The sequence below is a fragment of the Episyrphus balteatus genome, chromosome 1, assembly GCF_945859705.1.
Source record: "Episyrphus balteatus chromosome 1, idEpiBalt1.1, whole genome shotgun sequence".
Taxonomy (NCBI): domain Eukaryota; kingdom Metazoa; phylum Arthropoda; class Insecta; order Diptera; family Syrphidae; genus Episyrphus; species Episyrphus balteatus.
This window is the reverse complement of record NC_079134.1, coordinates 164379174-164395007: the sequence shown is the minus strand read 5'-3', so window position 1 is coordinate 164395007 and position 15834 is coordinate 164379174. Positions and strand designations below refer to the sequence as shown.

Here is a 15834-nt window from a genome sequence, read left to right as displayed (position 1 = left end):
GAAAAAAAATTAAGTTCTAAGTACTTGGATCTTGTTCAAATTGAGTATAGATTACACTGATTTGCAGCGAAAATCAGCTTTGAAACAAACCATATTTTTGTAAAGGATTTTCGTGTGCTGATTCTCAATCCGCAGTCAGAATTGGAATTGCAAATATTAATATTAAGGTGAAAAGCAATGTCTACTATTAAGTTATGTACATGTACATAGGTACCTTCAATACTAGGTATTGGGCAAGTTTAGGATTTGTCAAAAAATTCGAACTCGAGATAACAATTTTACATGACATTACGATGATGGAGAATGCCAAAAAAGTGGGTCCGGCAATTCTGTCTGTCTGTAAGTATCTTAAGCTATAGTCTAAACTACTGGAGTGATTTTCTTTAAACTTGGTAGTAAATAGTTTTGAATGATTCCCTTGAAATTTTTTTTAGGACCCAAACTAACCGTGCCGGAAATACAAAAGCTATTTTTTTTTGCAAAAACAGCTCTAACGAATTTGATTAAAAATTTTATGTGTAGTATTAAACATAAGAGCCAACTATTGAAATAAAAAAAAATGTTTACCGTTATTAACGGTACTGCCATAGAACGGTTTTTTTGGTTTCTGAATATCTCGTACAAGACTAACTTGATTTCAACAAAAATTTTTACACAAAAGAGTTTAAGTAAATGTTATATTAAATTTTAAAAAATTTTCAGTAAACAATTCTTAAAAAAATACATAGGTACCTACATATATGTATTTCAATTTTTTTTTTTGAAAAATCAATTTTTCGAAAACGGGTTGCTGAAAAATTTTGAAAATTCGTTTTTATGTGTAAATTATTTCGTAAAAATGTTATACCAACTTTTTATTTTGAAAAATTTTACAAAATTTTTATACAGAAAAAATTATAAAAAAAAACCGTTCTAATGATTTTCAAAAAATTTTTTCTAAAAATTTCTTTCTATACAAGAAATCAGACTTTGTTTTGTGATCAAAATCATTAATTATAAAAACAGATTTTATGTTTTTTTTCTATCGGAAAAGTTTTAATTAGAGCTTTAACATTAGAGTTACTTTTACCAAAGAGCAAGTACGTGCGAATTCAGTTTTGCACCTTATTTTTTTTCTGAATGAATGACTGCGATATTTTACTGCATTAATTGTATTTTTCTTTGCAAAATTAATTATTTTTCTCAAAGATTGGAGATAGAAATGTATGATTTTTCAAAATCTTTGTGGTTAACATAGATAATAGTATTTTACTTGCTCTATTATAGGGCAAGTATTGGTTGCCAAAAAATTTTAAGATTACGGAAAATTTAAAAAGGGTTTTGTCATACGCGTCAAGACTAGTTTTGTGTGTTTTTATTATCTTCTTTCTAACACATACATTACGTCGACACAAAGTGAAAACGGCAAATTTGCAGTTTTGGATATTTTCATTTTAATGCGTCATTTACTTGTTATCCGTCCCTCTAGTCACTGCGTCGCACAGTGGTGCCATTTGACGTTTTTGGCGACAAAATTCATTTGCACGGCCATTTCTGGACGAAAAGTCATGGAATTTGGTACACTGAATGATTATAGTATGGAAAATACGAAAAAGCTGCCAACATTTTTTTATTCAAAATGGCGGCTCCAAAATGGCGGAAAGAATGAGGGTTAAAATAGAATTTTAATTTTCAAAACAGTATATAAGCTAGAAATTGGGCTAAATTCATGTCAAAAAGGTGTTAGATTAAAGATTTAGAACTCATAGATTCATATTCGTTACAAAAAAATCAAAAAAATTGAGAACAAAGTCCAAAAAATGCCAATTTAGTAAAACACACTTTAAGACCTCTAATTACGCTATTTCATGCATTTTTTTTTAATTTATCACAATTTTGGGATCTCTTCTATTTATGTTTCATAAGAAAATTGAAAATATTGGGGTTATATGGTTGCCAACTATGTTTTTAAGTAAATATAAGAAAACATGATATAATGAAAAGTTTCAATGTTCAATAAAACTGGGAATTTATTTTTTCCGTAAACCAAAATATACTTTTCTACTAGATTTTAGCGTTTTCAATTCAAATCCGGAGTCAAAAAAAATCTATGACGTCACGTTTCAAAGATAAAAATTAATTTTGATCTGCTTATATCTCGAAAACGTGACGTCATAGATTTTTTTTGACTCCGGATTTGAATTAAAAACGCTAAAATCTATTAGAAAAGTATATTTTGGTTTACGGAAAAAATAAATTCCCAGTTTTATTGAACATTGAAACTTTTCATTATATCATGTTTTCTTATATTTACTTAAAAACATAGTTGGCAACCATATAACCCCAATATTTTCAATTTTCTTATGAAACATAAATAGAAGAGATCCCAAAATTGTGATAAATTAAAAAAAAAAATGCATGAAATAGCGTAATTAGAGGTCTTATATGTTAATTTATTTATTTATTTAGCTTATTGCAAGCGGATAACTTAGATTCTATTTACAAAGTAATTATTTACAAATTAATAATTATTAAACAAAAACAGAAAAAAAAAAAAGATAAATATACAGGGTGTCCCACAGTCACCGCCCCAAACGAAAACCATGGATTCCTGAGGTCATTTTAAGTCGAAAAACTTAAGAGGTAATTTTCTCGTTTTCGTCCCATTTTCGAGTTACCACGGTTTTTATGATTTTTGTTCTCTTTTCCCTTATCTAGCTTTATCTTTGCCAAACTACGTTTGATTTGAAAAATTTTTTTTACAACCAATCAAGAATTTATTACAGTTTTAGTTTGTCTCAAAACTTTTTTTTCTGCAGACAACCGTTTCTCCACAATTTTGCATCAAACACAATTTTCCTCGTTTTTTAAGTTGTTTTTTACACTTTCATATCATTTAAGTCAAAAAAACACGTTAATGAGTATTAACTTTTTGTGCTTTTTATTAAAGCCCAGTTTATTTTCATAAAAAAAAATAAGTTTTATTTCATAAAAAAGGCTACTGAAATTAATTAAAAAAAATAAACAAACTGAGTGAATTAAAAAAAAAATAATTTTTAAATACAAAATTTATTTAAATGAATTAAAACTTTTTCTGAGCTTTATTTATTTGTTCTTTTCTTAACCACAATAGCTCAGAAAAAGTTTTTAATTCATTTAAATTAATTTTTTATTTAAAAATTATTTTTTTTTAATTCACTCAGATTGTTTATTTTTTTTTAATTAATTTCAGTAGCCTTTTTTATGAAATAAAACTTATTTTTTTTATGAAAATAAACTGGGCTTTAATAAAAAGCACAAAAAGTTAATACTCATTAACGTGTTTTTTTGACTTAAATGATATGAAAGTGTAAAAAACAACTTAAAAAACGAGGAAAATTGTGTTTGATGCAAAATTGTGGAGAAACGGTTGTCCGCAGAAAAAAAAGTTTTGAGACAAACTAAAACTGTAATAAATTCTTGTTTGGTTGTAAAAAAAATTTTTCAAATCAAACGTAGTTTGGCAAAGATAAAGCCAGATAAGGGAAAAGAGAACAAAAATCATAAAAACCGTGGTAACTCGAAAACGGGACGAAAACGAGAAAATTACCTCTTAAGTTTTTCGACTTAAAATGACCTCAGGAATCCATGGTTTTCGTTTGGGGCGGTGACTGTGGGACACCCTGTATAAGAAATATGTACATATTTGAACAAGTATATACAAAAAATATACTCGCTAGTTGAAAAATTAATTAATTATATAGATTGATGAATGGGAGGTAAATTGTATAGTCTTCTCCTGAGGGAAGGGGAGTTAAGGGAAAAATCGAAAATATCTTGTACTGCATTGGCAAGCCGAAGCATTCTGCTCATTGGATTAAAATGGCCGTAGTTAGTGCGGTGAATAGGGAGGCGGAAAAATGGGACAGCTCTAAGGTTTCGTGGGTTGGTATTAATATTAATAAATTCAAGTAACGCCGGAGAATCTATCGCTCCAATGATAAGCTGAAATACGAAGATAATGTCAGCGATACGACGACGTTCAGAAAGGGGGTATAAGCTAATAAGTTGCAAACGGTCTTCATAAGGGGGTAAAGAAAAGGGGTCGGACCAAGGTAAATTTCGCAAAGCGAACCTGAGGAATCTCCTCTGCACCGCTTCAATTCTAAGGGATTGAGTGATTTGGAAGGGAGACCAAACCTGGCTAGCGTATTCGAGGATAGGTCTGACGTACGTGGTATAAAGAGATTTGGTTACATGGGGGTTAGAAAATTCTTTAGACCATCGTTTGATAAATCCGAGGGTGGAATTTGCTTTCGCGATAATATTATCAATATGAGAGCGAAAATTTAACTCTCTATCACATGTTACCCCAAGATCACAAATTGAGAAAACGGTAGGGACAGGTATATTACGGAAGTGATAGATTCGAGGAGTAGAAGGTGAGCGTTTACGGGAAAAGGTCATGGATTGGCATTTATTAACATTGAGTTCAAGAAAGTTTTTGCTACACCAGGTAAGAAAAGAATTTAGGTCTAGTTAAAGCAGTAAAGAATCATGAGATGATGTAATTTTTTTTATAATTTTAATGTCATCTGCGTAGATGGAAAGATCTGAGAATGAAAAGATTCTACTGACGTCATTAATGGCAAGTACAAAAAGAAGAGGACCGAGATGGCTACCCTGGGGAACACCAGAGGAGGCGAGGATCGGATCAGACTCTTCGTTTCTGAAAGCAACCTTATAAATACGGTTCTCGAGGTAAGATTTGATCTTACAGTGTGTTTTACTAAATTGGCATTTTTTGGACTTTGTTCTCAATTTTTTTGATTTTTTTGTAACGAATATGAATCTATGAGTTCTAAATCTTAAATCTAACACCTTTTTGACATGAATTTAGCCCAATTTCTAGCTTATATACTGTTTTGAAAATTAAAATTCTATTTTAACCCTCATTCTTTCCGCCATTTTGGAGCCGCCATTTTGAATAAAAAAAAGTTGGCAGTCTTTTCGTATTCTCCATACTATAATCATTCAGTGTACCAAATTTTATGACTTTTCGTCCAGAAATGGCCGTGCAAATGAATTTTGTCGCCAAAAACGTCAAATGGCACCACTGTGCGTCGACCCTAATTCTCGGTTTCTTGGCTAGCAGCCTAAGCCATCAATATCCGTTGCATGAGTTTCCATAAATGTGTTTGAATCCTATAATTATATAGATTCGTGGTTTTGACTTTGTGCCACGATATCTCCCATATAATGTTTTGAGGTATTGCAAGTTTCTCGAAAACGGTTCTAACGATTTCAATAAGATTTGGTCTCAGAGATTTTAATAAAAATGCGGAAAGCGAAATTATAGCATTGCGAAGACAAATATTTAAGTTAATCTCGCATATTTCATCAAGGCCTTTAACCAATTTTTTTCAAAATTTACAGACAAAATGTTTTTATCATTTCTACACGGAGATTTTCTTTTCTTGATTTCTTTCTTTTAATTCAATCATATTTTTTGTACAGAAACTTTTTAGTAGTTTTGATTGAAATTAAGAAAAATAAAAAAAAACTCATTGATTTAAAAAAAAAGTTCAATATTTTTTTGAAAAAAAAAAATTTTTTGAAAACGGACCGATGAATTGAATTGAAACTATATTTTTGTGTCGATTAATATTTATCTTTTGTGGGCATAAATTTGTGTATGAAAAAAAACCATTTAGAAATCGGCTCGATTTTAATTTTTTTTATCTAGATATGTTAAAATTAACAAATGTAGACACTTCTGAATTCTGCCTTAATCGTATGTGACAGGTTTCATAAGTTGTAATATTTTTGTGTTACAATAATTGCCTTTCTTCTGTTGTAAAATAATTTATGCGAGGAATTTCAAAGTAAATAATTAATATTTCAATTTTGGTTTAGCTACATTAAGTTTTAATATTTTCATACACTTACTAACAACTACATTGAAATATTTTATTATAGAGTCAGTGTCTATACGAGTAGTATTGAGTTCGTACTTTGTTTAGTAACCGATAAACTATCTCAAGACCCATTTTATTTTTTTAATGATTGTCCTTACATTTATTTATTTATTTCGTATACTGTACATACTTCCATTTATTTTTAATAAAAAAATATAAATTGAAGTTTGAACAAACTCATTAAACTCACCTGGATCCCAATTTGCGTCAGCAGCCATAACTTCAGCTGTCATCCTTCGCAAGACAACTTCGAGATGAATTTCAAATTACTGCAAAAAAAAAGAAAAAAAGAAAAAACATCATGAAAGTATATTTTTTAATTAAGTTTCTCTTGAACTAGATGAAAGATGTAACAACTAGAGGACATTTTTATCAGTTTCTTCGAACTATCTTCATAACAAAGTTTAATTCCCATTCCAAATGACCCATATTATTATTACCTATCTTAAGAATTCTTGTCTTCCGTTGAAAATAGAATAATTGAAATTCTTATAAAAATATTATTACATGGTTCTTCCTTGCTCTTATAGTTTCATGCAATACCTTATTTTTGTCTTTATATTTCACTTCTTGGTATAAAAATTAACGAGAACTGTCTGAAGTGTCGTCATAGATTTTATGGTTGATTGTTCTTTGGGGCGTCGTCAGCTTGCTGAACAAAACAACAACAAAAAAAGTATTTTCTTCAAGATATGGCACGGTATATTGTACGAGTTGATATATATAAACAAAAAGTTTATTTTTAGAAAAAATATTTTAAACAAAAAAATTACAGTACTCACCAATTAAATGCATTCAATAAAAATGCAAACAGTCATTTTTTTTTCACCTTTTATGATATAGCTTTCATTCCGGGAACGTATCATTTTCGTTGACTTAATTTTCTTCAAAAATTTACACAACAATGGAATAAAATTAAGTTTTATTTTTGTTTACGGAATCACAGTAATAACAAAAATGGCTTTCTGGAAATGATGCATGCAGACTATTAAAAGTGATCTTGTTTTAGTTTGTTTTTCGATTAATTTTATGGAAAGTATTTAACCGGGTTGGAATGTAATCATTTTTGTTCCCTATATTGACCACTTGGTAGTTGGTTTGGTACTTGAAAATGATATTTAAAAGTTTTTTTTGAATACTTGTTCAAAACTTTTGCATGTATGTATAAATGTATGAAGAGAAATAAATAAAAAAAAATCATATTTTCAAACACAAATAAAATGGTGACTTAAATCCGCACAAATATACTGTCATCGGATATCTACTCTTCTTAACTTCATTGGTTTTTAATAAAATTTTGTTTATTTATTTATTTTTATGCTTAGGAAAAATGTATCAGCATAAATGCCCTCAGATGACTGTAATTCAATTTGTCTTCTATTTCAATTTATTATTGCTGGATATATTTTTTGTTATAGAGCGAACTTCCGTTGGGTCAAGTGACAGTGTTTTTTTTTCTTCGAGACAAGTGGGAATTGAAAAAGAAAATATTTTGAAATTATTTCTTTAAGATATTTATATGTTCATCTATACATGGATTTAAAAATCATTTTATGATTTTTCGCTGTTTGCAAACTATGATATATAAGTACATACATGTGGTGTATCTGTGCCTACTGTATACAGTATTCAAAAATGCTGAACAGAAAAAGATGATTAAGTATTTTATGTTATTAGGATTTTTAAGTTAAATGAGACAAATCTTGAGCATTTCAGGAAATTGACAGCGCTACCAAAGATGTCTAATAGGAGTCATTTTTTGTATTTCATTATAAAATATAATAAAAATGGAAAAAATACACCAAAACTATTTATAGACACGAGTGAAGACTTTACTAGTATTGTATTTCCAATAACTTACAACTTGGACACTATTCTTGCACAACGACTATTCAACAACATAAAATGCCTGGTCCATATTAAATAGGCCTGCAGAAAATAGTAACACAGTAATGTATACCAGAGTTATGCGTGTCAAAGTTATGAAAAACCGAAGTTATGAAAGACCGAAGTTAGGAAAAACCAGAGCTATGAACACCAAAGCTATGCAACGTGGTTTTGGGTTGGCAACCATTTAGAGGAACGATATACGGGAGGTAAGTGCCAAAAAGCTAGAGCGTGTAGGCTGACCCAAGACAAAAAACAAATTTTATGAGACGAGGGTGTCTATTGCACTGTATAGAATTTAGACAAATTGAATTTTTTTACTCCAAGAAACTCCTTTGTATCCAGTTTTACCATGCCTGGTACATATATGAATAAGTTTTTAAGAATCTATAATGGAAAAGATGAACAACATGTTAAATCAGATTTTTGTTTGAGTGTACAGGAAGTATTAGTTTAAGAGCCCACAGCAAATTTTGGGAGAGGAGGTATAACCAAAATGGGAGTATGCAGTCTTATAACCTTATGCATTCTAAAAACGAATAAGAAAGTCTGGCTTTAAATCACGGCCTTATATGGTTTTTAGGGGGTTTAATAGCGCCAGTTTTCCAATTATTGTTAGTAGGCTAAATTAACACAGAATCACATTCTAAAAATAAGGACTGATGGCCTGCCATTTTCCCTAGATCTAAAGACATCAATCTTGACGATGCGATCAATAGAACTCAAGATATAAGCTGTTTACACTGAGGGAAAAATCGCAACGTAAAATGTAATATGTTCAACGTTGATTTAATATTGAAAAAAACAATCATGAAACATCTTTAAATTAAAATTGAAACAGCGTAAGAATTTTTTCATTTTTGTCGAGCTTCAGCTTTGTTTTTTGCATTTTATCGTGCTTATTTCCAACAGTGAGATAGAACGTTTGTAAAGCATTCGCCTAGCGACCCAAGAGTTTTATCTGCGATCCTCATTGCCTGCCAATTTTTTCTTTTTTTTTTCTATAAATTGATGCTTTTTCCAAAGTTGAAACAACTTTGATTTAAAGATGTTTTATAACGGTAAACCACTTTAAACAAACTATGTTCTACTTTGATTTTAAAATTTTCGTCTTCAATGCAAAATCATTCCAAAAAATAGTTGAGTCAACGTGGTTTTAGTTGATTTTATGTTGTTTTTCCCTCAGTGTACAGGTGTACACATTTAAAAGGCACTGCGCGAACAAAAAAAAAAGATGCTAACTTATTTTACGTTGCTTTAATTTCAAAATTTTATGTGACAATTCTTGAGCAGTTTATCAAGTTGACAATACTAATTAAGCTATCAAATAGTATGTTATTGTTTTTTTTTTTTTGCAGAAGGGGTCAGATTCTTACATTCTCTAAGCATCTCTCTGAAATTAGTATGGACAACATTTTTTTATATTAACAGTAATTATTAAAATATGACTTTGCTTGTCGGTACGTGATGTCTTTCTGTTTATAAAATCTCTTAACACATAAAGTAAGCAATTGACTTTTTGGTATTCAAAAACTTTACAATTGTTTCAGTATTTAGTAAATGATTAAGATTAAAGGAACCAAATGGGACACTGTAGTGTATGTGCAATTTTTTTTTTGTGCAATAATCTTAATGCTATTTGTTTTCATATTTTCACGGCTTAGTGATCTTTCATATAGTTAAATTACAAGCAAAGATTTAGAAATAAGTTAATTGAGATTTTTAAAACGAATAATTCAGCGATGAAAAATGATATCTTATATATAAAAATGAGTTCGTTTAGTGTGTGTGGCCGATAAACTCGCGTTTGGCTGGTCCGATTTTGGTAATTTTTTTTTTGTTTGAAAGGTATTAATATGTAGATGGTTTGTACCAAAAAAAATAAAACTTTTTTGCCATCTTCACAAAGCTGTCAACTTGTGCGAGTGAAGAAACACTCTAGCTCTAAGCTTAATTTGTAAAAAAATATATTAAGACTTCAAAATAATTATTGTCTGATTTTGATTTTGCCTGTCAACGTTTAAATTTGCTTGAAGCAGGGACTCAACGCTTTCTGGTGCATCTGTTACGTCTTCGCCACATCAAATACTGATTGACTTAAAAAAAAGTCAAAGAATTCATACTTTTTGATACAAAATAACGTACAAAGGGGATAAGCTCCAAAAGACGTTTCCTATGGAATTCACGCCCGGATAATTACCAGACCGGTCCAATAATTAATTTTTCTGTACCGAGGAATAACGTGACATGCTTAACCTTATGGCAAGGATCGCCACTTGCATAAACATAGAAGCTCTGATCGTCTGGACAGTACGTAATGTTCTAAGATTTGGAGTAGTTTTTTTTCGTATCAGACCAGACAAGCAGTACGTTATTCAATAAAAAAACATCATCTGATCATTATTGGCTGTTCTGCTATTTCAGGGAAAGGATGAGGTTCTTTTTATATTGTGGAAAACGCCATAGCTCCAGACCAACAAAAAAAAGGAGCTTAAGAACGTTTTGATTCTACGATTTCAGAATAGACTCGAGACTCGAAGCTTCTATATCTATGCAAGACTGGGTCCTTGGCATAAAGGTTAGAATGTCACGTATTCCTAGATATACAAATTTAAGTATTGGACCGGTCTGATAATTCTCCCGGTATGAATTCCATAGGAAACTTCTTTTGGAGCTTATCCCATTTTGTAGGTACGTTATTTGGTATCTAAAAGTATGAATTCTTTGACTTTTTTTTTATAATGAGCGCTACTACTTTCCGCGCTTAATGATGTTGCGGCAGTCCTGGTATATCCAATGAATTCAAAAACTCCGTTTGGTAATTTGATACATTACATTGCTTTCATTTGTGACAGGGTCAACCGATTTGTAGGCAAAAAATGTGCATTTATATCGTTTAAAATTGTTGCATTGATTTTAGAAACATTTTTATTTGTAGCAGCCATTATTGCACGTTCACTCAGCCAAGCATGATTTTTGTAATTTGTCTTTATACTTGGAAATACACTTTGAATTAAATCATTTTTTGAATTTAAATTGTAAAAATAGTTTTGAAGTGTAATCCGGCCTTCAGAATCAAGTGCCATTATTCCATTAACAATGTCCAATAACTGCTAAATTACAATAAACCTGTTTTTTTCGGTTTTAATTTATTTTCACACAGGTCCTATTTTTTTAAAAAGTGCACTCAGCGAAGCGGGTGGGGGTTAGCTAGTTTCCTATGAATTTAGATTTTAAGTTTCCTTGTCGGTTGAATGTTTATAAATTCCTTTTTACAAAAAATTTATTATTTACATACATAGCCACTTTTTGTTATTCACTGACAGGCCCAAATTCACATGCATTATCACAAAGTATCATGGCTTGCATTTTATGAAAAGTGCTATCACAAGCTCCAAATTTCGTAGCAAATATTTCTAGTAATACGGTAACCATTAAAGGCTTTTTTAGTAATAGTAATACGAATAAACGTTGAGGTCTATGATAGGGCTGACATCACTCAAGAACGACAAACAATTAGTTGGAGAAAACCAGACAACTTTATAATTGTTCTTCTGCTACAAAATTAATTGTAATTATAATTATATATATAACTGTACAATTCGTCATAATCAGCGGAGCCTATCAAATGACAAACAATGTTTCAAGTATTAATAAAAAAAAAAGAGTTTTTCTAACTTCAAGTGGCAAAAATCCGATAGTTTCCAGCTGCGAGTTGCTTGAAATTACTTTTAAAATTGAGCTCATCTAAAATTCTCAACTCTCAACTTAACAATCTCTAAATTGACCCCTTATTGCTGCATTCTATTTACAAAACTAGTAATTACATGACTTAGTGAACTATTTGAAGGGTTAGAGAATGGTCAACTGTAATGTCAGCTCGTTTGATTAATTAATTTGCTTTGATTTGTTGAAAAAAAAAGTTCCACATACACCATAGTGACCTTCAAAGTTCTTATTAATGTAATCGTTGTCAAAATAATAAAACAAGTTGACTTCAGGTTGTTGTTGTTGATTACAGTGGAATTGATGGAAAACAGCAGCTGGAAACATGCGAAAAATTGAAACTTGACTTTTGTTAATTATATTAACTGACTGTCATTGAGTTGAAATTTTATATGTGGAGTGTAAGGATCTACGAAAGTGTTAAGCATCTGGAAAATACATTTTAAAACAAAATTAATCTCATCCGAAAAATATAGACGCGCATTTTGTTGTAAATGGAGTCACTGTGGAGTTATTTATTAGGGACTTATTTTACCACATCTTTTAAAGCAACAATTCGTTTCTTCTGAATTGTGTAGTTTTAGAAGGTGAAACAAGAATAAAATAATAACTTTTTATCAATTTCAATATCAGTAAAATTCAAAAAAATTGGTTTGTAATTGAGTTTCGAAGTTTTGAAATTAGGTTGCAAGATATTTTTTTATAAACATTTTGATGCAAAAAACGTATCGTTTCTATATTATAGAGAAAGAAAAGTCATGTAAAAAGTACTTATGTAATTTTATGGAACTTTCACTACAGAATTAGAATTTGAAATGCACTGCCTCCGGTGACATGGCACATCTCTTAAAAGCGTCAAACTTGATAAGAACCTAACCTCTCATCAAAAAGAAACATCAAAAATCATATACAAAATCTAGATACGTATAAACGTATTTTCCACCCAAAAGTTATCCCATCTCATTTTGATATGATGACATGTCGTTGCAATGAACACACACAAGAAAAAAAAATTAACCTACGGCAACAGTACCTTCCTCAATATAAAATGAAAAAACAAAAAAAAACTGAATTACTTGCTTAGCTTTTGAAAGTAATGACACGGCACAACATAAAAGAGCACAACCTCTAGCCCAAGCTTACCAACACCAACCCTCCCACCTAACCCTCTTTATGAAGTGGTCTCATTTACCTTGCTCAATCTTAACCACTCAGTGCCCTAAGCCAATGCAAATGGGAACGTTAATTATACCGAACAATCGAGGACACCATTAGAACTTAGGACTACTTTACTCATTTTATTTTTTTTTCCTGCTGCCTTAGCTAAAGTCCGTAGTACAAGTGTACGAGTACACGAGTACATATATTTTTTTTTTTTTTGGGGTTGACAACCTTTTGTAGAGCAAACAACAACGTAAACGAGACACATGAATCACCAAGGAAAAACCGTGCCAGAATTAAATGCCATAGTCTCCATGTCCATGGCTCTGCTTCAGCTCTCCGTGTCGTTTAGTTTTCGATGTGTGTTGATGCCAACTCTCTAACTAAAGGCTACCAGGCATTTAACTACATATAAAAGCTATAGAATAGTTCGAGAAGAGGAGCAAACAAGAAAAAAAAGCATGCAAAATGTGTGTGAGTTGGTGTTCGCGTAGGTATATCCATTATTTATGGACAGATTCTTGTTGTGCTAAAATGGGGAATCGGCCTTAATAGCTGGTTTTTTGCCTATCTGCTGTTGGCTTCTTGTTCTTGGTCGACATCGACGGATTCATCTTGGATGGACGCCAAAATGTTTACTTCTTGTTTTGAAATTAATCCTATATTCTATATCGCCTCTTCCCGCCTTTATCTTCTTCTGCCCAGGTTTGGTTCAAAAACTCAAAATATTCACTGCTGGGTGTATGGAATTGCCAAAGTGTGTTCAATACCTAAATGGATTTATTATATGATTCAATTTGTGTGTAGGGCCAGTCAATTTAGCTTCTTGAAATGAATTTGGCATCAAGTTGAAAAACGTGTAAGATCTTTTATTTTCTGGGAGATAATTCAATTTTCTGACTGACCCTGGGCACTTATACTTTATTATTAAGTTTGATTTGATTTTTTTTTGTTTGAAGAAGAAAAAAGGAATTTGATTGCTGGATGTGTTTATTTAAAGAAACCTTGACTTCGTTCTACACAATAGAAAACAATTATTTATATATGTTTAAGCGGATATTAAAATAATAATACTGCAAATATAGATACAGTAGGTTTGGTTGTGCTCAGAAAAATTAAAAATTAAAGTTAGGACTTCCTGCAAAAAATTGGAACCACAGAAGACAAATTTGAATTTTAGTCTCAAATTAACTTCGCCTTTATGATTTTTTCTGCAGAACAGTGGAAACTATAGAGAAATAGAAAAACAAGCAAACCATTTTTGACACATTAGTGATATTTTTGGAGGTCATTCATATACTTTTGGTATTATTGTGAATGTGCCTGATTTAGAGTCAATTTAAAGTGTCTCACGGTGATGCTGCTTTAAGTTAAACAACATAGAGTGATCAGATATTTTTCTATTTTACTATCAGTTTTGATGATAAACTTACATTCTTAAAGGGAAAATTCGTTTATTAAAATAATAAATTAAAAAATAAAATAATAATAACACTGGTTTACACCCAAAATGGACACTCAATCCCACTATTTTTTTCTTACGTAATTTTTCAAAGTTTTTTGTCGTTGTTTTTTCCAGCCTACTTAGTATTCGATCAATATTTTCGGCTTTTTCTGTAACTTTTTGTGTTTTTTCTGTAACTTAAAAAGTAAGCCGAATTTGAAAATTTTTATCAAGTAATTTTTTGTAGATAATTAAATTTCCTATCGATGTGTATCCTTTAAAAAAAAATTAAAATTTAATTATTGTAAAAAACTTTAGAAAAACTATTTATAAAAGAGAAAAAAAAACGAAATTTTTGTTGTTTTAACTATATAGTTTATTTTTATCATTTGAGCATTTATAGATATTGAACTTGTAAAGGAAAAAAGAAGATACTTTATCTTTCAACATAATAGTCACAAAAATTGAATACGGCTAAAATTGGATAAAATATGGACTTTCAAAATCTACTCTTTTTGGTCTTTTTGAACAAACAACCACAATGAACTTTGAAAAATCATATCTCGAAAACCTATCCATAAATATTTTTTTAGATAGGATTCTCCAGTTTCTGGGCTAAAATCTATTTGGAAAGTATAACGGCACTTGGTGTCCAAAAAATTTTAATTTTTTTGCAAGCCAGTGTAATTTAAGTAGAAAAATGTGGAACTAAAAAGTTCTGGCAATTACTGACTATTTTCTGTTTTTTTTTTTTTTTTTAGTGTAACCTGCTATTCTGGATTTGGTCCACAGGTTTTCAATAACTTTCATTTCATTCTTTGACTACCTAATTAAAAAAAACCATTTTTCAAATATTTTAAAATTTTAAAATGGATGTGAGATAATTTTCAACTTAAAAAAAAGATTACTCATACGGCATACATTTTTTTATGCTTAGGTAATTTAATTGTTTTCGGTGAATGGATAAGACAGTGCTTAATGTGTTTGATTAATTTTGATATGATTTATGTTGATATGAGAACCATCAATTTTTTCTAGGCGAAACCCCTGTCTGTCGGTGAATATCAGTTTGGAAGTTAAGTTACCTAACACTTGTTAACTCTTGACAAAGACTTATCTGCCTCTAAAGAAGTTTGTCCTACAAAAAACAACAGTTTGGTCTAGTAAAGTCACGAATTGCTTACATTAATTACGGATTGGTCACTGTTTTCACATTAAAATCTAGAGTTTCTTAGGTAAAATCCGGTGAAATCACGACTCTCTTTGGTTCAATCACATAGCAACATTGAAACCTCTGTAAAATCACGTACAATTTTTTTTTTGCAACTTCATAATTGTTTTTGAAATCACAGTTTAAAATCGCAGTGAATTAAAAATCACTGTCAAAGTTATACTTGGTGATTGAAATTCTGCTTTTTTCCATTTTGTCTTTTAAAAATTCTGATTCTCAAAATTCTGCCAGCTTATACATATTTGACCAAAAAAGATTCAAAAAGTTTCCGAAAATGTTAAAAAGTACGTGCTTTTTTAATCCCGGCAGAATTTTGGCCGCAACCCCAAAACTGTTGCCCATTTATTTGAAATAAGATTATTTATTTTTCAGTTTATAACAAAATATGAACTTTCATCTTGACCCATTTAAATTTGTTTTTTGAGTTTTTTTAATGCTTAAATATTAGA

At 30.3% G+C, this 15834-nt stretch overlaps 1 protein-coding gene across 6 annotated transcripts in view; it reads right to left on the bottom strand.

The window, feature by feature from the left end:
• Positions 1 to 15834, bottom strand: part of LOC129921277 (MAGUK p55 subfamily member 7) — a 42102-nt gene that overhangs the window by 16744 nt on the left and 9524 nt on the right. For all 6 annotated transcript variants that reach the window (XM_056003020.1, XM_056003021.1, XM_056003025.1 and 3 more), the window contains exon 2: positions 6127 to 6205. In XM_056003020.1, the coding sequence (XP_055858995.1) occupies positions 6127 to 6169 (43 nt within the window). In that variant the 5' untranslated portion in view covers positions 6170 to 6205. The remainder of the gene's footprint in view (positions 1 to 6126; positions 6206 to 15834) is intronic.